Genomic DNA, 23752 nt, shown 5'->3' on the forward strand with positions numbered 1-23752 from the left:
TTCACTTTTTCACTTTCATGCATTGGAGAAGGAAATGGCAACCCACTCCAGTGTTCTTGCCTGGAGAATCCCAGGGACAGGGGAGCCTGGTGGGCTGCCTTCTGTGGGGTCGCACAGAGTCGGACATGACTGAAATGACTTAGCAGCAGCAGCAGAAATTAATTACCACTATAAGACTAGTTAACCTCTGGTATGATACATAGTTGCAATATGAGGACTTCTGAGATCTAATCTCTCAATACAGTATTGTTACTACTGTATTAACAGTATTATACAGTATAATACAGTATAATACATGATATAATACATAATACAATATAAAACAGTATAATACATGATTGATATATTTATAACTAGAAGCTTGTAACTTTTGATCCTCATCACCCTTTTTGCCTACTCCCTGCCCCCAGCCTCTAGCAACCACCAATTCTCTGTTTCTATTAGCTTGGTGTTTGTTTTTGTTTGTTTTGTTTTTTTCTTGTTTTTGTTATTTTTTTAGATTCCCCATATAAGTAGGTGATACAGTATTTGTCCTTTACCCTCTGACTTATTTCACTTAACATAGTGCCTGCAAAAGCATTTTCCTATTTTGTCATGTTACATATATAGAAAGAAGTAATTTCCTGCAAGATGCATAAGGTATTAGAAGGACAATTTCACCATTTTGCTAATTATTGTTTATAGTGCAGGCCAAAGTCTTGAAGTAGTGCTTTTATAGTTTGCTCTTTTTCTTGGTGGTTAGAACACAAGGGTTTTCTTATATTCAGCCATTTCTGTTTGTGCTGAGAGACTAATGATTACATTTCCCCTCCTGTAGGCAGAGAGCAAGCAGATTTCTTTGGAAAAGCAGCTCCAGGTCCTGCGGGAAACTGACCACATGCTTCAGGTCTTGCAGGAGAGCTTAGGGGAGCTGGACAAGCAGCTCACAACGTACTTGACTGACAGGGTAGATGCCTTCCAAGTTCCTCAAGAAGCCCAGGTACTGCCATGGTTGTGAGGGTGTTCCAGTCATAAAGGGAGCATCTGTAATCATCTCACCTGCATGGGAACCAGCCCTGCCCGCCATTCAACCCAGAGTCAATGAGAGAGGCTGAACTTACAGGGGAGCATGTGGGTTTGGGGGTTCTCATAGTTTTTATGTGAGATCCTAGTGAATGGCCACCATTTAAAAATTCTAATTTTCTTAGCTATGAAATTGGGAAAATTCTGTCTTTGTAAATAATTGGTGAGCATTCAAAATGACCAGTGCAAAGACCTTCATGCACCATGCACAGAGTCCTACAGTATGGGTGGCCATATTGTTATTATCCTGGAGGAGGAAATGGCAGCCCATGCCAGTATTCTTGCCTGGAAGATCCCATGGGCAGCAGAACCTGGCAGGTTACAGTCCATAGGGCTGCAAAGAGTCAGACACCACTGAGTGACTGGGCACACACACACGTTATTATTATGCTGCACGCGGATTAAAGTTTGTATCAGAGTGTGTTTTTACCTGTTGTATGACTCTATGAAACTTAAAAACGACATTCTCCTCCTTTTCTAATCTCTCTAGAAAATCCAAGCAGAGATCTCAGCCCATGAGCTGACTCTAGAGGAGTTAAGAAGAAATACGAGGTCTCCACCACAGACCTCCCCAGAGGGCCGGACTGCCAGGGGAGGAAGTCAGATGGATGTGCTGCAGGTGAGGAGGGAGAGCAGCTTCCTTTTACTTCTCAGTGTGTTGGGCATAAAAAGAAAATGAGAAAGAACTGATGACTGGGATGCTTTTGGTCTTCTCTGTGATGTGAAGAAGGGGCTGGTTGAAGGCACACTATGTCCTAAGGTGGGCAGCAGAAACAAATTGTTGTTTGGGTGGAAACGATTGGATCTGAATTTTCTAGTTGAGTTGAGAAGACAGAGCAATGTCAATATAGAAGTTCACTTTGTATAAGTCTTTCCATTGACACAGAACCTCCATCAGTACAGGCTTCTCCGAAGGCTCAGTGGTAAAGAATCTGCCTGGCGATGCAGGAGACGCAGGAGACATGAGTGTGATCCCTGGGTTGGGAAGGTACCCTGGAGAAGGAAATGGCAACCCACTCCAGTATTCTTGCCTGGAAAATTTCATGGACAGAGGAGCCTGGCGGGCTACAGTCCACGGGGTTGCAGAGAGTTGAACACGACTACATGCATGCACTCCAGCGGGACTGGTGTGGCTGGTACGCTGGGCAGGCTGAGTCCATGGGGCACAGTAGGACTTAGCCTTGTGATGGAAGAAGCAGACTGACTTTCACTTTGAGCTTGTGTTGAAGGGCATTATGAATTCTAGGTTTCTGAACTGTGTTTTTCAGACAGGTGAGAAAATTAATGTGGTTTTCATCATAGAGAGGCTAGCTTAGCCTTTCATTATATTTCAGATTGAGACCCTGAGTGTCAAGGAATTCATGACACTGGGCTGTACAGTTCCTTAAGATGATCAGGCAACCTCACAGATTTCTGTTAAGGAGTATTTTTGTTGTTCCTTTATTCTACCCCTTCTTGAAGTATGTGTTATACTAATATTCTCTGCTGAGAGAGATTATCATTCTAATGTGAATTATTATTTTCATTTCTGCCAACAGAGGAAACTTCGAGAGGTGTCCACAAAGTTCCAGCTTTTCCAGAAGCCTGCTAACTTTGAACAGCGCATGCTTGATTGCAAGCGCGTGCTTGATGGTGTGAAAGCGGAGCTTCATGTTCTGGACGTGAGGGATGTGGACCCTGATGTCATACAGACCCACCTGGACAAGTGTATGGTGAGGCCGCTGGGCGGTTAATGTGTCCAGTGGGTTTTCCTGTTGCTAATATGGCTTCATCTAGTGCTTATGTACATGGTTTGTTCAATTGCTGTTAGTCTAAAATGTGCTAAGAATAGGGAAAAATGGTGAAAAACAGGTTAGAAATTTAGAAGTATGGTCCTTTCCTCCTAGGAAATTAGAAGAGATAGGAGAGAGAGACAGCAGAGATTAAAATCAATTAGTACAGTGTAAGGAGATCCAACCAGTCCATTCTAAAGGAGATCAGTCCTGGGTGTTCATTGGAAGGACTGATGCTAAAGCTGAAACTCCAATACTTTGGCTACTTCATGCGAAGAGTTGACTTATTGGGAAAGACTCTGATGCTGGGAGGGATTGGGAGCAAGAGGAGAAGGGGACAACAGAGGATGAGATGGCTGGATGGCATCACCAACTTGATGGACGTGAGTTTGAGTGAACTCCGGGAGTTGGTGATGGACAGGGAGGCCTGCCATGCTGCGATTCATGGGGTCGAAAAGAGTCAGGCACGACTGAGTGACTGAACTGAACTGAACTGAAGTACAGTGTAATGAGATAAGGAAACTAAAATAGACATGTATATAACATGATTTAAAAACAAGAGGAAAACATATCTTAATTACAGTATGAAGTTGGGGAAGGCTTTGACAGAATGTGGCTAATCAGCTAAATTTGAAAGGATAAATTTGAGTTAGCTAGAAGAACCAGGAAATGGCAACCCATTCCAGTATTCCTGCCTGGAGAATCCCATGGACAAGAGGAATCTGGCAGGGTACAGTCCATGAGGTTGCAAGAGTCGGACACAACTTAGTAACTAAACCACCACCAGAAGAACCATACTTAGAATGAATGTCAGGAATATTGCAATGTACAGCAAATTCATTCTCAAAGAAAGTAAAATTTTAAATATTAATTTATAAAGTTTAAGCCTAAAGTGTGAAAGAAGAAATTATACTTAGTATGGATGTCAGTAATATGGTAGCATAAAAATCATTCTCTAGGAAAATAAAATTTTAAATCAAATCTAAACTTAAGATGTAAAAGAAAAAAATATTTAAAAGACTTTATTACTCTTTTAATTTTGAACTTTAAAATTCAGTTGCACAGAAATTTAAAGATCACGTGCCTGAGTATTCACAGTCTTAGAATTAGTATTCTGCTTGAGAAGAATCATGAGAAAACTGAAGATGACACATGTTAAGAAAAGTCTGGGAAGAGTTCTTTGTGCTTTTCAAAACTGCGATCTCCACATGTCTATTGCATACTGAAGGTTGTTTGATTACTTAAAAACTGGAATGAATGGAAGGATGAAAAAATAGGATGAATTTTTATACATAATATGTGTGCATGTGCATGTATGAATGTACATGCATATTTACTGAACACAGAGATCACCAAAGCAAGCACTGCCCTTGACCTTGTGTCATCTAGTCCATGGCCATGCCACATGGGTGTTTCAGGTCAACACTACGATGAACAGAGATAAGATAACTTGCCCAGGATAACACTTTTCAGTTTCAAAGCAACGAGGATGAGGGCATCTCTGAATTTGACCTGTATAACTTCAACTTTCTATGGTCATATACATATTGATGTATGGAAGTTTTATATGTCTTTTCATTATATAACTAACATGTGCTCATTGTGGTAGACTTTGTACTTCAGAGAACTGTAAGAAAAAATTGAATCTTAATATTTCCAAATTCCCACAGCCAGAAATAGCCAGCATTAGCTTTTTTCTAGTAATGGCATTTAGGATTTTGAAAAATGTAATTAAAAAAAATGTTAGACTTTCAATTTTTAGTCTTCATGTTTTCCCATTTTTTGTAGGAAAAATGTTCATATTATCAAGTACTTTCCTAAGCCTTTAAGATACAGGTTTGAGCCTTTTTTTTAAATAAGACTAGTATAATCTCTATGAGATTATACTAGTCTTATTTGAAAAAAGGCAATCTCTATGAGTGTATTTTCTTATCTGAATTTAAAAAATTATTTCAACCTTGATTTCATCTTACTCATTCTTTGAACCAGATCTGAGAGAGATAAAGCCCTTTGATCTCCATGGTTAGTTTTTAGCTGTCAATCTTTGTCATCCATGTTCTGAAATGGTTCCAGTTACCACATTTTCACTAATATGTATAATTTGTCTGGCTCTATTTTTAAGAAACTCTATAAAATTTTGAGTGAAGTCAAGCTTGAAGTGGAGACTGTAATCAAAACAGGAAGGCACATTGTCCAGAAGCAGCAAACCGACAACCCTAAGGGGATGGATGAGCAGCTGACTTCTCTGAAGGTTCTCTACAATGACCTGGGTGCCCAGGTGAGCAGGGCAGGTGCACTGCCCCTCTGTCTCTCTCATTTGTGTATTCTAAAATTTTACTTCTGGGAGAAGAATGCTTATTTGAATTTTATGACATCAATAATACATGTTTTCATTTATTTCAATAATTTTTATTATATATCTTTATAAGTGTGTGTTGACTATGAGGGCCCCTCCATTTCTTCTAAGGGATTCTTGCCGACAGTTCAGTTCAGTTCAGTTGCTCAGTCATGTTTGACTCTTTGCGACCCCATGGACTGTAGCACACCAGGCTTCCCTGTCCATCACCAACTCCTGGAGCTCACTCAAACCTATGTCCATTGAGTCAGTGATGCCATCCAACCATCTCATCCTCTGTCGTCCCCTTCTCCTCCCGCCTTCAGTCTTTCCCAGCATCAGAGTCTTTTCCAATGAGTCAGTTCTCCGCATCAGGTGGCCAAAGTATTGGAGTTTCAACTTCAGCATCAGTCCTTCCAATGAATATTCAGCGTTGATCTCCTTTAGGATGGACTGGTTGGATCTCTTTGCAGTCCAAGGGACTCTCAAGAGTCCTCTCCACCACCTCAGTTTAAAAGCATCAATTCTTTGGTGCTCAGCTTTCTTTATAGTCCAACTTTCACATCCATACATGATGGCTGGAAAAACCATAGCTTTGTAGTAGTTATAATGGTCATCTGAATTAAATTCACCCATTCCTGTCCATTTTAGTTCACTGATTCCTGAAATGTCAATTTGCACTCTTTCCATCTTCTGTTTGACCACTTCCAATTTACCTTGATTCGTGGACCTAACATTCCAGGTTCCTATGCAATATTTTCTTTACAGTATTGGATTTTCCTTTCACCACCAGTCACATCCACAACTGAGCATTGTTTTCACTTTGGCTCAGCCTCTTCATTCCTTCTGGAGCTATTTTTCCACTCTCCTCCAGTAGCATATTGACCTTATAGACACCTTATAGACCATATAGACACCTACTGACCTGTGGGGCTCATCTTTCAGTATCATATCTTTTTACCTTTTCACAGAGTATGTTACTATTAAAATGATGAATAGTTACATAGAAATGTATTTTTAATATTTAATCCAGACTAATTTCTATATTTTCAAAGGCTACAGACATTTCATAAGTTATTATGAGGAAACTCCACAAGTAATAGTCTCTGTATAAACACAGGTTATTGGTCCTTGGATTTCTAGATTGAACAATCCATTGAGAAATGTTAAAAACATCAGGACTGTAATAAATAGTATCAGGAACTTCACATTAATCCAGCAGGATTTAAAATCCTATTCAGAAACATCTATAATTTGGACATTTTAGTGAATCTGTGGGGAAGTTGTTAGGCCCTTTATTGTGAGTGACTGACTTGATCCATTAAGTTTAACATCTTCTCTTATTGAGAATCTCTTCCCTGAAACCAGACAAGCAAAAACAAGATAAAACACAGAAACAAATGAAGTGAAACATTCTCATTAATATTGAAAAGTTGTGTTAGATAATATATTAGACCCTTCTGTGGTTATTAAATATTAACCAAGTTTCTACACAAGCCCAGAGAATACAAGCTGAAATTTTGTGATCACATTGAGATTACTAACAGTCATACATTTCCTGGGCAATTTGGATTTCACTTCTGCAAGATTAGATTACTGATGTGATATACTGTATACCATTTTTGATACATTGCACATCTGGAACATGTATGGTAAGAGCTTCTTTTTGAGAGAGTTAATTGCATGTGTCAGATATTCACACAGTTATTCAAGTCTGGAGAATATATCTGGGATGAAGATATAAATTTTATGAGTCATATGCATAGAGGTGATAATTAAAATTTTCAGTGATGATGAGATTGCCTAGGGAGAGGATATATCAATAGAGAAAAAAGAAAAGGTCCTGAATTAAGTAAGTTTTGAGGGATTACATCACTTAGGAGGATGTTTGAAGAAGATGAGTTTGGAGAGTGAAAAAGTTGGCTTAAAGCTCAGCATTCAGAAAATGAAGATCATGGCATCTGGTCCCATCACTTCATGAGAAATAGATGGGGAAACAGTGGAAACAGTGTCAGACTTTATTTTTCTGGGCTCCAAAATCACTGCAGACGGTGATCGCAGCCATGAAATTAAAAGTCACTTACTCCTTGGAAGGAAAGTTATGACCAACCTAGATAGTATATTGAAAAGCAGAGACATTACTTTGCCAACAAAGGTCCATCTAGTCAAGGCTATGGTTTTTCCAGTAGTCATGTATGGATGTGAGAGTTGGACTGTGAAGAAAGCTGAGCACTGAAGAATTGATGCTTTTGAACTGTGGTGTTGGAGAAGACTCTTGAGAGTCCCTTGGACTGCAAGGAAATCCAACCAGTCCATTTTAAAGGAGATCAGTCCTGGATGTTCTTTGGAAGGAGTGATGCTAAAGCTGAAACTCCAGTACTTTGGCCACCTCATGTGAAGAGTTGACTCATTGGAAAAGACTCTGATGCTGGGAGGGATTGGGGGCAGGAGGAAAAGAGGACGACAGAGGATGAGATGGCTGGATGGCATCACTGACTCGATGGATGTGAGTTTGGGTGAACTCCAGGAGTTTTTGATGGACAGGGAGGCCTCAGTTCAGTTCAGTTTAGTCACTCAGTCGTGTCCGACTCTTTGCGACCCCATGAATCGCAGCACACCAGGCCTCCTTGTCCATCACCAACTCCCGGAGTTCACTCAGACTCAAGTCCATCGAGTCAGGGAGGCCTGGCATGCTGCAATTCATGGGGTCACAAACAGTTGGACACGACTAAGCGACTGAAGTGAACTGAACTGACTGAGCTTTTAAAAGAGACTTAAGTATATATGTATTTGTGTTTGTGTGTGTGTGTGTGTGTATACCACATTTCTTTATCCATTTATTTATCAGTGGCTATTGTGAATAATGCTGCAGTGAGTATGGGAATGCAGATATCTCTTTAAAATAATGATTTCATTTCCTTTGTTGGGTACCAGGAGTAGAGTTGCTGGATCATATAGTAGTAGTTTCTTTTTTAAATTTTTTGAGGGCCCTCCATGTTGTTTTCCATAATTGCAAACTTGACATCTGCTAAGAAAGTAGATCTTAAGATCTAACTAAGATCTACCGCAGAAAAAGGTAACTATGTAATGATGGAGGTGTTAATTAACTGTGGTACTCATATCACAGTGTATATGTGTATAAAATGATTACAGTATACACCTTAAAAACATACATTGTGCCACCATATATTTTATATGCATGAGAAACTACATATAAAAAAGTGGTAAGAAGTGTGGTAGTATACCAGAAACGTGCTAGGTCTGGGAAGCCGAAGGAAGGAGGGTATTTGGAGAATGAGTGTAGGTTTTTGTTTGGAATATTACTGAACAAGGCATCCACTTAAAAGCATACATTAGCTCTTTTGCCATTGGGGTCATCACGGAGCTTAGCAAAGATGATTTCTGTGGAATGATGGAGGTAGAAGCCAGAATGTCATGGCTTGAACACTGTATGGGGGATGACAAATGGTTTTGAGAATTTGTATGGGAAAGGTAGGAGAGAGAGAGGGAAGGTAGGGCCAAAGGAGGAAATTTGTGTGTGTATGTGTGTGTGTGTGTGTGAGAGAGAGATAGACAGACAGATACTTGAGTATGTTTCATCCTTGGTGGGAGTGATCCTGTTGAGAAGGAATGTTTGCATATCTAGGAGAGAGAAGGGATAAATGATTAGGTAAAAGATTTACAATTGATACTGCCTAATTTAATATGCAGTACATCTTAAAATGTATTGATTAGATCAGCTGAAGAGAGTGTAAATTGTTATAAGTTGAACTGTAAATTATTTTCTTCCTGGTATACCAAAATCTTTGGTAGCATTAAGTTTTATGATGATTGTGTAGTTGCCTGGGCTTGTCAGTCAGATAAGTATCATAATATCTTTTAACATAATTCAAATATTTTTCTCCTGAAGTCTGCCTTGAGGTGCTATTAATTTAGAGTCATGAATTTTAATTAAACTCCATAGGAAAAAAAATTCATTTTTAAGAAGGAATTGAATAATAATCAATCTTTGAGACATGCAAGAGTAAAAATAAACTTATAGGATGAGTAAGAAGTGCAATCCCATTTTACTTACTAAGAAAACTTGATTTCTATATCTAATAAAGTTTATATTATTTTATATCATCTAAAAAATTTCATCCCATACATGACATTTCACTGTACTACTTATAATATTATCGTCTATACATACGTGTACATAAAAGGAGGAACATATTTTCTTGTATATATTGTGTTTGACATCCTTTAAAGTGTCAGCTCAGCATTAGGTTGCGAATCACTTTAGTCTGAACGTACCATTGTGTAATGCCAGTGGTCAGACCAGGCTCAGTCTCATGGTCATGCCGCTCTGCTCATGGCCTTAACCTTTTTAAGCTTCACTGTCCTGTTCTGTTAAGTGGAAAAAATAGTGCTGATCAGAGGGTTTTATTGTATAACATGTGTAGATTCGTTAGTATAATATGAGAGGCTGGTAAATGTCTGTTAAGTTCATTTTGCTTTCTAACAACAACAGTAAGAACAAAATAGTAATAAAAGTTTGTAATCCATAGCCATTTAATGTATTTTAAATTAAGCGGTTAATTGTGAAACATATGATTGTAAAATATCTTGCTATTTCTCCCTCATGTTGATGTGTGTTTGTTTTTTAAACAGAATCCCTCAATGAGAGGGTTTTAAGACATCTTCTGCTCAAAATGATGAAAGATGATATTAATTGATTCCTTAATCTTGTTGAAGGGACTGGGGCAAGACCTTCGTGTATATATTTTCCTCACTAAAGACTCATAACAACCTTCTGAGGGCTATATCTCTACCAGGGTCACTTAGGAAGTTAAGTGGTAGAACTAAGATGAAAATCCAGGGTTGCCTGACACTTAACCACTACAGTATATTGTCTTCCTGCAGAAATGCAAGAATGGAGTGATTCTAGGTGCCAGAGATAAAGGTTAGGTATGTCTTGGGGATTAACTATGAATCTGTGTGGATCTTTAGTTCATATTTGTTTCCACCCATGTTCATCTCTTTCGTGTTTTTTTTTTTAAGGTGACAGAGGGAAAACAGGATCTGGAAAGAGCATCCCAGTTGGCTCGGAAGATGAAGAAAGAGGCTGCTTCTCTCTCTGAATGGCTTTCTGTTACCGAAACAGAATTGGTACAGAAATCCACTTCAGAAACTTTGCTTGGTGATTTGGATACAGAAATTTCCTGGGCTAAAGTAAGTTGTAGTTCAGGTGAACCACAAAAATTACCAGTATAATCTGTGGCATTTTGATCAGAGAAATCTGGGTTTATGTCATTTGTCTCCATTTCTTACTAAATATCATCTTTTCCTTTTTCCATTCTTTTTTCCACATCTCTATCCTATAAAAGAATAAGAATACTTTAAAAGCAACTAACTTCAGAAGACACACACACACATGCATTATACACATATACATATAATATATACATATGTGTATATTAAGATAGGGGAAAGATTTATTGATTGATTTTGGCCACACCTCTCAGCTTGTGGGATCTTCGTTCCCCACCAGGGATTGAACCCGGGTCCTTGGCAGTGAAAGTGCAGAGTCCAAACAACTGGAAAGGAATTCCCCAGAAGGTATTTTTATCTTGATGCTGAAGAGTTAAACTCACATGGCCCAACAAAGTCTTTGTAGTCATTATACTTATACAGTGTAACTATCACCTTCAAAATCAGTGACATTTTTTGAGTGTTCATTCTTCACAAAGTATTGTGCTGAATTTATTAATTCTTCTATAGTAAGTTTTGTACCAGTAACTAATCTTTCTATTGCAAGCTAATTGCTAACTGTAGAGAGCAGAGAAACAGAATTTAAAAAAAAATCAATAAATGATCAAAGAATTTTCTCTAGTCCTATATTTACTTAGAAATCACATAGATTAGAGAGTTGATTTGCCAATTCTCTTTTGAGGTGGACAAAGAATTGAATGAAACACGAAGTAGTTTTTCTTTTTTTTAACCAAGGCATTCTCTTTTTCTCAATTCATTTTCTAAGAAGCATATATACTAGAGATAAATGCTGAAAATAAATGATCAGTACTGTGACAGAGCTTTATATAAAACCCCAGGTATCAGTTTTGACTTCTACAGGTGTCGACTTTTGGGGTGTGAAGAGGGAAGTGCTCTGAGGTGGTGTGATATAATTCCTTAATTTGAATGCTCTTTGGAGTTAGCTGTTGTAAGAAACTCAAGATATTAGTCACTAGAAAGAATGTTCTCAGTTTAATAGCTCATGGAATGTATAATTGCTGTGGGCTGTGTGGAGTAAAAGGGATACAGGAAGGAAGTGAAAAACACTGGAATTCATGGGTTACGGTGGATGAATGACAACCAAAGGCACTTAACTATGTATTTTTTTTAATTAAAGTTTTGTCAAGGAAATATTATCTTTTTTCTACAATACATTTTGAAAGTCATTATTTTTTATTAGTCCCATGAGTCTTATAAGCTAATTGAATGATATTTGCATAGTGTAATACCAAAAAAGAGACAGGAGCAAAAATGATCTTTGTTCAAAGAATACCCTGTTATCATTTCAGTTTTTTTGTAGGCCCATGTAGACATGGAGGCACAAGTATATCTTTTAAAAAGAATTATATCTAGTCTTTCATTACCTTTTTGAAAAGCAGGTTATATCTTTAACATTTTCTTGTATCTGCAAGTGTTTTGTGTCACACATTGGAGATAGATAGCATTTCATTGAATATTTTATTTCTTATTGTCCCATTCCTCCATTCATAGCCATTTAAATTATTACCAGTTTTCACTATTGTAAAAACTGCTGTGATGAGTATACTTGTGGTAAAATCCTAGCATATATTTGTAATTAATTTTCTGAGGATAAATTCTTAGCTCTAAAAATATTGGGTCAAGGGATGTATCCATTTTAAAGTTAATACTGGTTATGAAATTGTCCTTGAGAAATGTTTTACCCAACAGCTGTGAGTGAGAATTCCTACTTGCCTGTTTTAACTAAACTTTTGACAATGGTAGGCAAATAACATGTCTTGGTTATTTAATTAGAACATTTTCCTTTAGCATATAGGCCATTTGTAGCTTCTGTCTCCATTTGATCTTATAATTTGGAGATCTTTACCTGTTACAATTATTAAAGCTTAATATGTTGTGTATTGATGCAGTTTTTTGCCATCTAGTTTCCTTTCTGTTCTGTATATTTTTAAAACAGTTTTTATACATTTTTTAAAGAATACAATCTTTTTTTTTCCCCTAATTATTTCTGCCTTTAGTGTTTAGAAAGGCCAACTTTACAACAAAATTACATAATTATTTACTTATATTCTCTTCTAGCTCTTTTATAGTTTCATCTTTTTTACCTTTAATACTTTAATCCTTCTGGAATTTAGTTTGGTGTATGTAATGAGGTAAGGCTCTAACCCTTTTTTCCCCAAATAGTTTGCTAGTTATCTCAGCACTACTTGTTGAATAATTATCCCTTCCTCACTGATTTGACCTGCTCAATTCATGTATTCTTTTTGTCTGTTACTTTCCTTTATTTTCTACTTCACTGATCTGACCCTCTGAAAAGTTCTTCAAGTATTTAATATGTGGTTCTATAATAAACTTCAGCATGTAGTTAATGACAGGATTTCCTGACTTTATGTTCCTTCCTTTGTATATACTCCTATGAATTTTAAAATTATTACTCTTAAATTCTTAAAAAAATTCTTTTAAAAACTTTGGTTTGAATTGCCATAAATTTATAAATTTGTTTTGAGGGGAATTGACATCTTTACTAAATTAAGTCTTTTTAGTAACATGTAAATGTCTCATTTCCTCTCCAAATTCCCTCTCTACATAATGCTTTGTAAACATTATGCATATATGCCAAAAAGTTTATTCCTGTGTGTTTATTTTATTGGTATGTAAAAAGTATACTTTTCTTTTTATTTTAAACTAATTCCTTATACCTGGTACACAGGCAATATCAATTTTTGCATATTTAATTTTTAATCATCTTTGTGCACTCACATAAATTCAATTAGTTTTTCAGTTGATTCTTATCATTTTTAAGGCAAAGACAGTGAGTAATGATATTTATTTCTTCTGGAACCATTCACTCTTAAATTCCCACTTAATCTTATTTCAGATTTGAAATAATACAAATCACAAATTCACAGTACATTCACATCATTAAAGTAAACCAAATGAAACATCAGTACGTAACGTTATCACCAAATTTTTTCAATGTTTTATTGTCAGATTTAAGAACCATGCGTATTTTACAACTCTTCAGTGTATTTCCACCATTATGCTGCTACTGCTAAGTCGCTTCAGTCGTGTCTGACTCTGTGTGACCCCATGACGGCAGCCCACTAGGCGCCCCCCGTCCCTGGGATTCTCCAGGCAAGCACACTGGAGTGGGTTGCCATTTCCTTCTCCAATGCATGAAAGTGAAAAGTGAAAGTGAAGTTGCTCAGTCGTGTCTGACTCTTAGTGACCCCATGGACTGCAGCCTACCAGGCTCCTCTGTCCATGGGATTTTCCAGGCAAGAGTACTGGAGTGGGGTGCCATTGCCTTCTCCATTCCACCACTATAAAATCATATAAAATTATTTTCCAATGCAAAGTTTAAATAGCATCTTCATTCCAGAATTTAATGTTTTTATTCCATAGCTTAAAAATCAGCATTTTCGGTGTAGCCATTTTCTTTACAATAAAATCTGTTAACATAGTTTGTGTACTGTTTAAATTTAGTTGCATGTAATTAATTATTTCTTATAGTTTTTAAAGACTATTGCAGCCAATCAGTCCATAGCCACTGAAGGAATGTAAAAAGTTAATAACTGAAGAGAGCATGGCTGTGGGTATTATGTTTTTCTGTTTTTTTTCCCCCTCCTTGCTGGAGAAGAACATTTACTTGAGAGAAGTATTTTGATGTCTTTATAAATATACTGGTCATTAATGAGTCCAAATGAGTCTTACATCTTGACTCACTTGCGATTTTTATCTTTCAAATTGTGATTGAATGATGTGAGACTGAATGTGGACTTGAGCTCCTTGAAATGATTTATTTAAATATTATTCTAAAAAGGTACAACAGCAGTAGGGTAGATATGTGCATGCCACTTTTTGATTGAAAGAACTTTGCAGTTTTAATTTTGGAACCCAACATTCTCTTTATAATTCTCTGGTCAAACTTATAAATGTGAGAATCAAGTTATCATAATACCATCCAGAGTATTACCGTTACATAATATGACAATTGCAGAATCAAAGCTTAGACGTGCTACTTTTCCTGTGATGTACTTAAGATGAAATATTTTTTGTAATGTTTATAAACAGACTGTATGTTAAGTTATAGGGCTGTTCAGTTCAGTTCAGTCGCTCAGTTGTGTCCAGTTCTTTGCAACCCCATGGAGTGCAACACGCCAAGCCTCCCTGTCCATCACCAACTCCCGGAGTTTACCCAGACTCATGTCCATCGAGTCAGTGATGCCATCCAGCCATTTCATCCTCTGTCGTTCCCTTCTCCTCCCGCCTTCAGTCTTTCGCAGCATCAGGGTCTTTTCAAATGAGTCGGTTCTTCACGTCAGGTTGTAGTCCTTGCATATAAATATAGCGCATGTTAGTTGTTTCCTGTAGTAGTCAAGGAGATAAATTCACTATGAATATTTTAGAATTTTGAGTTCTGGGGTAGTTCTGCTTCGCCCGCTTGTAGTTACTGAAAATGAAATTGATTCTTTATATCTAAACTTACGATGCAGATAATTATTGGTGTGTAATAAATTTATACTTAAAAATAAATGAAATAATTACCTTTCCACATCTAAGATCATTACAGTCTTTGGTATTCATATAATTAAATAGTTAATTTTTATTTGAAACTTAAAAACTCTCATGTTAGCAAGTTGGGGAATCTTGTGCACTTTTGACGTGTGTAAGCAATCTAGGGAGTTGTATATATATGGAAGAAAAATATTTTAAAAGTGAAGGTTGTGTAAACTTTTATAATGTTCTGCAAGATCAAGTGGGTCTTGGAATTTTTATTTTCTAGAATATTCTGAAGGATCTGGAAAAAAGAAAAGCTGATTTGAACAGCATCACAGAGAGCAGTGCTGCCCTACGGAACTTGATCGAGGGCAGCGAGGCCGTCTTGGAAGAGAAACTCTGTGTGCTTAGTGCTGGCTGGAGCCGAGTTCGTACCTGGGCTGAGGATTGGTGCAGCACCCTGATGGTGAGTTGCAGCAAGAGCCTCATGGCGAAATCGTTTCTCTTGGGAATACGTGAAAATGAAGACAGTTTGGATTGGAATTCCAAAGCCTGTTTTCTGTTTGTCACAATAATGTTTTGCTTGTGAATTAATTTCATTTAGACTACATTTTATCTTTTGCTTTGAAAAGATAATAACCAGAACGAGTTTAAAGCACTTCATTTCTATTAAGTAATAAACCATTTGTGATATACCTAGAAATATGTACTTGAACATCTTACTAAATGTAACTTATTTGCTACATTTAAATGACTTAATATTGTATTAAATTTTCATACTATTATAGACTATATATATATATATAATGTTTATAATGTTCTAAAATTGGTGTACTAGTTAAGGGCACAGGTTCTAATATTGGATAACCCAAGTTAAAGTTTTGACTATAAACCGGAGGACCTTGGTCAAATTACTTAAATTAAGCATTCTCTAAATCTCAGTTTTCTCATATGTAAAATGGACATTATTATAATTTTTACCTCATACAGTTTTTGTGATTATATAGTATAAAACATGTAGTGCTCTTATATAACTAAAAACAACTTTAGATATTACTATGATAATTATAGTAATTAAGTGTTATATGCTATTAATCTTTGTTACACCACTACACAATTAACTAGTATTTCATGAAAATAGTGACCCTCTACTTTCATAATGTTTTCTGTTTCTCTTGTATTAATACTAGCAATGAATACTATGTAGCAGCATCACCGTCTCCTCCCTCAAAAAGAGTTCTCATCTATAAATTATTATTTCTTCAGATATATCTGAGATAGGACTTTTTCCAAATTCGTAGAATTATTGGGTAATGGATAGAAACAGAGAAGAATAAATTATCATGTGTTTCAATATTTATTGAAATCAATCAGAATGTGTAGGGCATTGAAGTTGGTGGGCTTACATCTTGACCTGTCAGATTGATGTTCAGAGTTCATCTACAACTTACTATCTTCATAACCTTGTGTTAATTACTTAATTTCACTAAGTTTTAATTTCCCTATATATAAAATGGAATTAAAAGAACATATCTAACAAAGTTGTTAAGTGTTGAATAACAAATGTGAAATCTTGGCTCATAGAATATGTTCTTTAACTATTTTATACATTCATTTTTATTTTAACTAGTTTTATTCCACATTCTCATGGTCCGTCCTTCTGTCTTCTGCAGTCTGTACTTTCTAAATTCTCCTTTCAAATAATATCTTTCTATTTCACTTGATTTATCTGCTTTGGTCTGATGTTTATCAATTCTTAATTAGAATCCAGACCACTGTCAAAACTTTACTTATGTCATTTATTCTCATTTTACTTTTCAATGATTTATTTCATGTTATAGATTAATAATTTGCTTATTTTTAAACTTCCTTCATCCTATAAAATATATTTCCTAAAAGTTGTTAATTTCATCATAAGGCTTCTGCACTCTTTTTGATCACATTCTAAATTCTTGCTTTTGCCTCAGGAAGTCTGCCCTGTTTTAATTGGCTTAAGTGTTTGCTTCTGTTTTCAAATTTATCTCTCAATCACATGTTATATCATGCTTCAGGAAATATCACTGTGGTCTATGCCAAGTGTCATGTTAAGTGCTGATGGTACTGAGGTGAAAAGACATGGGCCCTGCCTCAAGCACTCAAGCTTTGAGTAGGCAAAATCTATTCAAGCATATTTGAATTACTTTTTTACTAGTACTTCCTTAAATGCTGCTGCTGCCTTAAATGAGTTCTTAACTAATATGATCAAGACAGGCCAAAAAGATTATTTGTGATATATGAATGAGAAATAGGGATTAAAATAAAATGAAATTTATAAAGAAACTTTTTGCCTTTTATTCTTCAATTTTTCATTATGTTGAGGTCTAAATTAAAATGAAAAAGTACCCAACCACAGCTGTGCTTTCTTGGTGGCTCAGACAGTAAAGAATCTGCTGGCAATGTGGGAGACCCAGGTTTGATCCCTCGGTTGGGAAGATCCCCTGGTGAAGGGAATGGCTACCCACTCCAGTATTCTTGACTGGAGAATTCCTTGGACAGTGGAGCCTGGCAGGCTACAGTCCATGGGATTGCTGAGTCGGACATGGCTGAGTGACTAACACTTTCACTTTTACATCTGTGCATATTTTGGAATGAGATTTATCCATTGAGGAAGAGCTTTGCAGGAAGGTAGAAGTTCTTCTTGAAATTCAGCATTACTTAGGTCTTTGAAGACTTTTAAAATGTCTTTGAAGATTATTGTCTTAATTATTTCATATGGTTGTATCAGTGTTTTATTAATTCCTTTCTAGAACCATCAGAACCAGTTGGAAATATTTGATGGAAATGTTGCCCACATAAGCACCTGGCTTTATCAAGCTGAAGCACTATTGGATGAGATTGAAAAGAAGCCAGCAAGCAAACGGGAAGAAATTGTGAAGGTAGCAGACAGAGGATCAGTAGCACTTCTGAGAATGGAAGGTTTAGCTGTCACCTTTCTCTTGAGGAATCCTTCAAGTTACTTGTACACACGTGCTTTTATGTTGGTGGGATAAACAGAATGAGTCTTTTTGTTTGTTTGTTTTTTGGTTTTTGTCTTAGCTAAATTTTTGTTCCATTCCCCTTAGGTAAGAATTGGCATCTGAAAGTGCCACATTATGGGATTGTTAACATAATTTTTCCATTGTAATTTAATAAGCTTAGGAAAACAGAAAATACTTCTTCATTTTGTCATGCTGCATAGTTGAATGCTGCATTGTTAGTTAACAGCAAAAGTGCTTGAAAGTGCATGAAAAAGTTATTTTTTTCATGACTTGCAACATTTGGAAGAAATTGAAAGTTTCTTCAATTTCTTCAATTTATAGAAAGTTGGAGCAGAACTGACTTCATAATGAGTATATTTGGCTTTCATTTCTTGGTGCATATTCTCCACCGACCCAGCTTTTTAGAGGGATCAGCTGTGAAAAAAAAGATAGTACACTTTTTCAGAAGTGCAGTATGGCAGACTTCTTCACTTTGCTCAGCTTCTTGATACCCTTACTCACTGGTGATAAGCAAAGAAGAAATTTTTGTCTTGGGGACTCCAGAGTCTCAGAAAAGTGCCAAGAGTAGCCCTTATTCTTTCCTGTGTTTTTACATTTTGTTTCAAAGTTGAAGGTCAGACCTAACTTTTAAGAATTCCCCCTGGGAAATCTTTTCTATCTACTGCTCAGGCCCCACCAATCCTTCTTTGGAACTCTCTGACACATCAGACACGGATGAACAGTTGAATTCTGGGTTACAAATATACTCTCGCAACATTTTGCAGACATTACTGAATGAATCTGTTTTCCCCTTCATGTTGTTTATTAATGACAGGAATCACTGCATAATTAAAGATTTGATGAGGAACCTGCAAATAATAAAGAATGTGTCTGTTGGCAGCAAAATAACAATTATTTCAGGTCCTTTAGACGTTACAGAGCTTTTTCACACCGAATGGTTCATATGAAACAAAACCATTTTAGAGTGTTTAATTATGCGTCTATAAAACCTTTAAAGAATGAGATAGATTCCTTTCTTCACTACATTTTCCTTATTTCCAGGACTACATTTTTAGTGAATTTATTAAATTTATTACATTAAATCACTAACATATGTTTAACATAACCTTTAGACAATTTTTTCATAAAAGCCAAGACCTATCTGCAAAGTGTTTATTTCTTTCTGCTTGATTTTTCTTAAAGGGAATTTCAAGAATCGCTACACAACTAGCAAAATTTGAGACAAGCCGTGGCTGGTGGTTGTTGTTGTTTTTTTAATATGACAATCAGATTTAGATGCAAGAGAACACATTCTAAAAGTTCCATAGTTAAGCTGATGTTCTCCTGTTTCTAGCTACATACACTAATTTTAAAACTTCCTCAGACTTCTTATTTTCTCTCAGCCACCCTAACAAGTAAGCAGGTTCTTCAGCTCAGTGGATTAGGCTCCACGTCTTAGATCACTGAGTGCCTTGCGGTATCCTTCATTCTTGTCAATCACCAGGAAAACATCTGCAGAATTTATAGACACATACAGATAAGCTAGTACTTCACTCAACATGTACTCATAGCCATACTTCTGAGAGAATTCCAGCACTTTTCAAAAACTTACGAATGAAGTAGGAATTGAGGCAGGTATTTGCATCCCTTTCTTAGGCCTGAAAATGAATTTAATGACCATTATGAAATTAGCCAGAGGAAACTGCGTAATGTTGTGCATTTTAGTTAAAAACTAAATGGTAATATTCAACTCCCTTCCAAATCAGTTTACCTTCACCAAGGGAAGGGGGATGGCGGTAAACAAGATTTCTAGGGGGAAAAGAAGTTAAAGTTTGTTCCTTGCTACTTAATCTTTTATCAGCCTCAAGAAACTTCGCAATTCTTAGAATAAGATGGTTGAGGAAATAAATGACACAATAAATCTTATAGACTATTCAATTATAAAGTAAAGTTTTATATAAACTAGGAGTAGTTTAAAGTGCTTCCCGTATAGCATGAATGAGTCTCTCTCTCTCTCTTTAAATATATGAACAGCTCTTATTCAAACTGATGGTACTGAAGTCTCTTACTAGGAGTCTCAGACATTTGTTTAAGCTCCCTTTACTTCCCAGTTAACACTGCACCCATGTTTGATTTCGATTTTTCCCATGTGATAATTTCATGCTTTCTTACAATTAGCGTTTACTCTCTGAGATGGATGATGTCAATCTCCAAGTACAAAATGTCCGAGATCAAGCTGTTGTTTTGATGAATGCACGTGGAGGCTCAAGCCGGGAGCTTGTAGAACCAAAATTAGCTGAATTGAACAGAAATTTTGAAAAGGTCTCTCAACACATCAGAAGTGCCAAAGTAAGTAATTATGTTTTTATATAAAACTATTTTCTTGTACATATGTAGCTGAATGGTAGGTAGTTATATGGTGCTAGTGCTAAGTTGCTTCAGTTGTGTCTGACTCTTTGTGACCCTATGGAATGTAACCTGCCAGGCTCCTCAGTCTATGGGATTCTCCAGGCAAGAATACTGGAGTGGGTTGCCATGCCTTTCACCAGGGGATCTTCCCTGCCCAGGGACTGAACCCACGTCTCTTACATCTACCTGTATTGGCAAGCAGGTTCTTTACTGCTAGCGCCACCTGGGAAGCCTCAATTATATGGTATATACAACAAAAAATTAAACGAAAATGGTTTTATCACTTTTCTTTGATTGGAGCATTTGTTCTTATTTATGATTGTGCAAATGAAGGAGAGAATCTAAGAAGTTAGTATTAAAGATAATAACCCATTTGAGAAAAGGTTTCAAGTATTGAAATTATCTAAGAGGAAGGGTCCTCATTTTTGTTGCTAAGAGTTGGACATGACTGACTGACTTCACTTTCACTTTTCACTTTCATGCATTGGAGAGGGAAATGGCAACCCACTCCAGTGTTCTTGCCTGGAGAATCCCAGGGGCAGGAGAGCCTGGTGGGCTGACGTCTATGGGGTCACACAGAGTCGGACACGACTGACATGACTTAGCAGCAGGAACAGCAGCAAATATTCTCTAACTTTGCTTTGTTTTGAAATATCTGATGTTGTCGTTTAGTCGCTAAGTCCTGTCTGACTCTTTGCAACCTCATGAACTACAGCCCACCAGGCAGCTCTGTCCATGGGATTTCCCAGGCAAGGATACCAGAATGGGTTAACCATTTCCTTCTACAGGGGATCATCCTGCCCCAGGAATCAAACCTGGGTCTCCTGTATTTGCAGGCAGATTCTTACCACTGAGCCACCAGGGAATCCCAAAATATCTGATATAATAGGCCAAACTATCTTTCATAGCCTAAGAATATATTTAGATTATTTGCAACTTAAAGAAAACAAACAAAAATCTTGCTTTAATTCTTGCCTTCCTTACCTTGTGACCTAAGCTTACTTATTTAGTTTTTTCAGCAGGTCTGTGGGAGATTTTTCTACAAGTGTAAAAGAGTAATACAGGAGACATAGGAGGTGGACTGAAAGAAAGTACGAAGAAAATGATTATTTTTCCCATAAATAATTTCTGTTAACATTTTGGCATGTAATTCTATTCATATATGTATGTGATATTAAAGTATCAAAATTTTTATATTGTTTTGTGTATTCTCTTTTGACAAGGTTTTTAACAGCTATTCAATTATATGATCTGTTGTGCTTTTTAAGTCAGTTTTCCACTTTTATTGTGCTTTTATAAATATTGTCTTGTTAAAATTCTCTTACGCATGTCTTTTTGCTTGTCTCTTAATATGCCCTTAGGATCACTTTGTAGAATTCCTTGAAATTGTTGTGAAAGTTGTACATATAACTGCTGTAAATAGATTTTTCCAGAGAGGTTGCTAGCTTCCCCATATTCAGTCAACACTGCCAGTTTTCCTGCATTTCATTTTATTAAAGTTGTTACATTGATTTTGGACTTCTCCAGTGGCTCACTGGTAAAGAATCTGCCTGCATTGCAGAAGATTTAGGTGACATGGGTTCGATCCCTGGGTTGGGAAGATCTTCTGGAGACAGGGCACGGCAACCCACTACAGTATTCTGGCCTGGAGAATCCCATGGACCAAGGAGCCTGGTGGGCTGCAGTCCATGGGGTGGTGAAGAGTCAAACACAACTGAAGCGACTGAGCGTGCACACACATTGATTTTAGGCACGTCCATATAAACTATTTCTATGTAGATATTGTCTGAAAGTACCACATTGAGAAAGGTATACTTTTGTGAAGTTTGGGTATCACAATACAAGGGGCCCTGTACTGGAGAACATTAATTGGGAGTCATTCTTCGTGATGTTCCTGTATTAGGAGGTGGTCTTTCTTCCTCTCTGTGGCCAAGGCAGGGCTGGCTTCTGCGTCATGGTACTGTTTCCTGATGTGTTTGTTTGTGGTCCTAGAATGCCCCTCACATACTCTAGGCAGTCAGGGTCACTTGCACACTACTTCACATCTGTGCCTGGAGTTTGGAGAACGTGGTAATCAGAGACACCCAAGTTGGTAAAATTATTGCTGTGTGAGTGAATAAACTAAAGTCAATTCAAATAAATGCTGGTTCTTTTTTGACACTGATTAATGGTGAAAGGTCAAGTTAAGACCATCTTTTCAAGGAACGTTTTTCCCTCCACAGTTGCTAATTGGCCAGGAACCGTTATCATATCCGTGTCTGGTCACCAGTGAAGCATTTGAAGTTGGTGTGCCTTTCTCTGACTTGGAAAAATTAGAAAGTGACATAGATAATATGTTAAAGGTTATGGAAAAACACTTGGAATCCAGTGATGAAGATGAAAAGGTTCGTTCAAGGAGATTTTCAAAACCATGGTGCTGTCACTTTTCTTCTGTGTTAATCACATCTTTACACTAATGATGTTTACCCAGATATCTGCCAAACATGGTAGAACAGATTTAAATGTGATTTTCTGCAAAGTGTCAAAGTGAGATTTGTCATGGGATTTACACAATATCTTAAAAAAATGGACATATTTTCTGACGATAGTGTTATCTTAGTGCTATTTAACTTCTAAACTAGCAGTCTTTATGAGCTATTTTAACTTCATATATGAAATATTTTAAGAAAAACACAAACATTTCTTGTGTATCATGCAGATAAACATATGTTGACTATACTGTACTTTGTAGGTTGGTTCTGCTTGGAACTGATAGTAATTGACCTTGTGCTATTTCCTTTTGAGTAATTTATGTCTTTCAAACATTCAGATGGATGAGGAGAGAGCCCAGATTGAGGAAGTTCTACAAAGAGGAGAACAAATGTTGCATCAACCTATGGAAGATACTAAAAAAGAAAAGATCCGTTTGCAGTTACTACTTTTGCACACAAGATACAATAAAGCTAAGGTATTGTCATGGGGGAGATTCTTTTCCACTTACGTAACTTTTTCAGCTCTTGCCATTCAGATGTTTGATGTTGCAAATCAGATGATTCCTGAAATCATTTGAGAAATGATTTATCAAATCAATGAGACCTCAAATCAATGATGTCTCAAAACAAACCAATTGCAATGGTATTTCCTTCTCCTTTCTAGTGTGTATTGCTAGATAGGTTTATATTTTTGGATGAGACAACACTAAGAAAATAGAAACATAAAACTTTATTATAGGACATCCCTTTTGGATTTCTGATAATGTTTTAAACCTTTGGGGTGTGACTTCTTCCTTCAGTTTTGTATTTTATGTGTGGAGGTCTTGACCACATTAAAAAAAATTCTAGTTTACAAATAACTAAATTTGTGACATTGATAAAATGTGATTTATATTCTAGAAAAAGATTCACCACCAGCTCCCTTTTCAATGGCCATCTTTGCAGCTGCATTGT

At 36.6% G+C, this 23752-nt stretch overlaps 1 protein-coding gene across 12 annotated transcripts in view; it reads left to right on the forward strand.

The window, feature by feature from the left end:
- Positions 1-23752, forward strand: part of UTRN (utrophin) — a 555367-nt gene that overhangs the window by 200663 nt on the left and 330952 nt on the right. For all 12 annotated transcript variants that reach the window (XM_061428217.1, XM_061428218.1, XM_061428216.1 and 9 more), the window contains 10 exons: positions 818-979; positions 1553-1681; positions 2601-2774; positions 4957-5112; positions 10213-10383; positions 15209-15388; positions 17709-17837; positions 20097-20267; positions 22550-22711; positions 23137-23274. In XM_061428217.1, the coding sequence (XP_061284201.1) occupies positions 818-979; positions 1553-1681; positions 2601-2774; positions 4957-5112; positions 10213-10383; positions 15209-15388; positions 17709-17837; positions 20097-20267; positions 22550-22711; positions 23137-23274 (1572 nt within the window). The remainder of the gene's footprint in view (positions 1-817; positions 980-1552; positions 1682-2600; positions 2775-4956; positions 5113-10212; positions 10384-15208; positions 15389-17708; positions 17838-20096; positions 20268-22549; positions 22712-23136; positions 23275-23752) is intronic.

The sequence above is a fragment of the Bos javanicus genome, chromosome 9 (genome assembly GCF_032452875.1).
Source record: "Bos javanicus breed banteng chromosome 9, ARS-OSU_banteng_1.0, whole genome shotgun sequence".
NCBI lineage: Eukaryota > Metazoa > Chordata > Mammalia > Artiodactyla > Bovidae > Bos > Bos javanicus.